We start from the raw sequence: 3,490 nt of genomic DNA on the forward strand, positions 1-3,490 counted from the left end.
TTACTCATATTCAGAATTTTATAAGAAATCGATTGAATGCCAAAAAAATGAGGTTTCCGGAAATTTGAACCATTGCAAGTGTTTATTTATAAGAAAGAAATGTTCAAAAAAATAATGATTCTGTTCAAAATGTGATTTGAATGGCGCTAAATATCCATGATTTTTTTCAAATTTTTCTCATGCCATTTAATTGACAAATTTGATGATTGAATCTATCGACGATTCAATCCAATGGCTGAATCTATAATTCGGTCAGTACCACACTGTAAAAGGTACTTTGATATCCTTGGATGGAGTATATGTAGTATCCTTATGATCGACTGGAACTGTATATTTAGACATTTCTATTTTACCGACGAACTCCTACTTCATCGGGTCCCTCTCTCTGTATTGAGCCAGCGTGCTAATGACACGCATCAAGTTACAAGAATATATTATCGTTGTTAATTACATCCATCTGAGCTGTTTATGACTAATTACCTCAACCAACTTATCCATAAATATCACAGTGGCGACGAGGTGGTAGTATTTTTTTGTGATCAAATTGATAAGAGATATTATTTTTGACACAAAACGTTGACCGCGTGGAAGCGAGGTTAAGTACACGATGTCGGAGGTTGACGCGTTGAACACCCATCTGAGCTGTTTATGACTAATTACCCCAACCAACTTATCCATAAATATCACAGTGGCGACGAGTAGTATTTTTTTGTGATCAAATTGATAAGAGATATTATTTTTGACACAAAACGTTGACCGCGTGGAAGCGAGGTTAAGTACACGATGTCGGAGGTTGACGCGTTGAAGGCTATGGTAGCTAAATTAAAAGGCGAGAATGCAAAAAACTACGCGCAATAGTTGAAGAAACGAAACAAAAAGCTCTTACTTCGGAGGAAGTGCGAGATAAGAAAATTGCAGATTTGGATAAATTGGTTAAGGAGTGTAGAGAACAATTAAGCCAGCATGGGGTTGCCGGCATTCCACAGTCTTCTGCACAGGTAACTCAACCTAATTTACCAACAATGCCTAATCAAATTGTATTGAGTTCTAGTATTGGGACTATTGAGCCTTATGACAGATAGGGTGACTGGGCACAGTAGCTGGATAGATTTGAGGAACACATGAACGGCAATTTAATTGATGATGCACGGAAAAAGTCATTATTTATCAGTCTATTAGGTAAAGATGGCTATGCATTATTGACCAGTTTATGTGCACCTCAACTGCCAAAGGAAAAGCAATTCACTGAATTGACAACACTGATGTCAGAGCATTTGAAACCCAAACCCAGTGCCATAGCGGAGAGATTTAAATTCAATATTTATGACCAGTAAGAGAAATTAATCAATTAGTGATTATGTGGGAAATCTGAGAAGATTATCGACTCATTGTGAATTTGGCAATACCTTGAATGACACAATGAGGGATAGATTTGTTTGTGGATTGAAGAACAAGGCTATTAAAAAGAAGTTGTTGAGCGAGAAGAAACTTACGTACCAGAGGGCTATTGAACTGGCTCTCAGTGAGGAGACTGCATCAAGGGACACCGGAGTGATGGATTCCTGGTCGACGAATGGGTCAATCAACCACAACCAAATCAAGGGACAACGTAATGGCAACAATACCAACGCAGAGAGGTTTGGACCTTGTACACATTGCGGTAGAAATAATCATAACAAGAATCGGTGTAAGTACAAAAATTATGAATGCTCAAACTGTCATATAAAAGGTCATTTGGCTGTAATGTGTAGATTGAAGAAAAATGATAACGATAATTTTGAAAGAGCAGAAAATTCAAATTATAAGAGTAGTGACAATAATAATCAAAGAAGTCATAATTATCACAGAAATGGTTTTCACAATAAAAATAATTCAGGGTCAAATCACAGGAATAATGTTAGACATAATTAGATTGATGAGATTATTGAGGTTAATGACGAATTTGAACAATTTTTCAAATTAAATGAGAATAACGATTGTGATAGTAATTCATCTGACTCTGGTCCTATTTTTGTGGCATGAACAATTGAAGAAGCAAGAATGAAATTTAAAGTGGACTCAGGTTCACCTATTTCTGCCATTTCGGAAAAAGAATTTAAAATGAATGAATTGTTTGCAAATCTACAATTGGGAGTAACTAACAGGAAGTTTAAATCGTATACGGGTATTCCAATTATTCCGTTGGGCATTGTTGAAATCAATGTCAAATATAATAGCAATGAGCAAAAGTTAGAATTATTTGTTATGCCTGGTAATTCAAATCCAATTATAGGTAGGCAATGGATTAAGAAATTGAACATTGCATTCTTAAAAGAGGATTTTATAAGAAATTTAATTAATGAAAAAAATGATGATGCGAAAATTGAGAATTATGATGTTAACTTGCTATTAAAAAAATTTCCTTCAGTATTAAATGATAATCTAGGTCACTACACGAAAGGTAATTTGTCATTAGAACTCAAAGAAAAGTTCATTCCAATTTTTTGTAAGCCTAGAACTTTACCTTATTCCATGGTGGAGAGAGTGGAAAATGAATTAAATCGACTTGTTAAGGAAGATGTTATCAAACCAATTAAGTCAAGTGAATGGGCAACTCCTGTGGTACCAGTGATGAAATCGAATGGACAAATTAGACTTTGTGGTGATTATAAGATAACATTAAACAGATTTTTGCAGATTGATGGTCACCCAATACCAAGAATTCAAGATTTTTTAGCTAAATTAAATGGAAGGAAAGTTTTTAGTAAAATTGACTTAAGTCATGCTTATCAGCAAGTAGAACTAGATGAGAAATCGCAATTACTAACTACTATATTACTAACTACTATATGTTTTGGTGTAGCTTCTGCACCTGGTATTTTTCAAAGACTGATGGAAAAAATTTTATTTGGAATTCCAGGAGTTATTTGCTTCTTTGATGATATCCTTGTGGTTGGATCGAGTAAAGAGGAACATGATAAACGTTTAATTCAAGTATTGACAAAATTTAAAGACTGTGGTTAAACAGCTAAGATGAATAAATGTAAATTTTTTCAAAAAGAAGTTAATTTTTTGGGATTTAGAATTGATGAAAAAGGTATTCACGTTCAAAAAGAAAGAGTAGACTCTATTTACAAAATATTACCTTCTGTGAATGTTACTCAATTAAAATCATTGTTGGGTATGACGAATTACTATGCTAAATTTATTAAAGATTATGCAAAAATTGTGTCTCCACTTGTGACCGGTTTCTAGATTCTATTAGACTAATTCCTGAAAAGAGGATTAGGGCGAGTCAAGAAAAGGGACAAATAAGGGATAATTTGAGAATAATTACCTATATTTTCTCTAAATACAATTCTGATCGTCAAAAGACATAAATAAGGCCTTTAATGAGATCTAGGGAGTGGGGGAGGCTAGGCAACTTTTTTACACGTAAAAAGGGAGTGACTCTAATGCAGGAAAAAGGGGAGAAGCTAGTCGTGTCGAGGGAATGCAACTAAATATAAAA

The 3,490-nt window shown here is 34.2% G+C and overlaps 1 protein-coding gene across 1 annotated transcript in view; it reads left to right on the forward strand.

Moving 5' to 3' along the window:
• Positions 1-379: 379 nt before the first annotated feature.
• The window catches only part of LOC107046552, a gene marked incomplete at its 5' end in the record, with an annotated part of 7,140 nt that continues 4,029 nt past the window's right edge, over positions 380-3,490 (forward strand). The window contains 1 exon segment of the mRNA XM_015269187.1: positions 380-1,687. Within this exon segment, the coding sequence (XP_015124673.1) occupies positions 1,420-1,687 (268 nt within the window).

The sequence above is a fragment of the Diachasma alloeum genome, unplaced genomic scaffold, assembly GCF_001412515.2.
Source record: "Diachasma alloeum isolate Michigan unplaced genomic scaffold, Dall2.0 Dall_scaffold_01496, whole genome shotgun sequence".
Lineage (NCBI taxonomy): Eukaryota > Metazoa > Arthropoda > Insecta > Hymenoptera > Braconidae > Diachasma > Diachasma alloeum.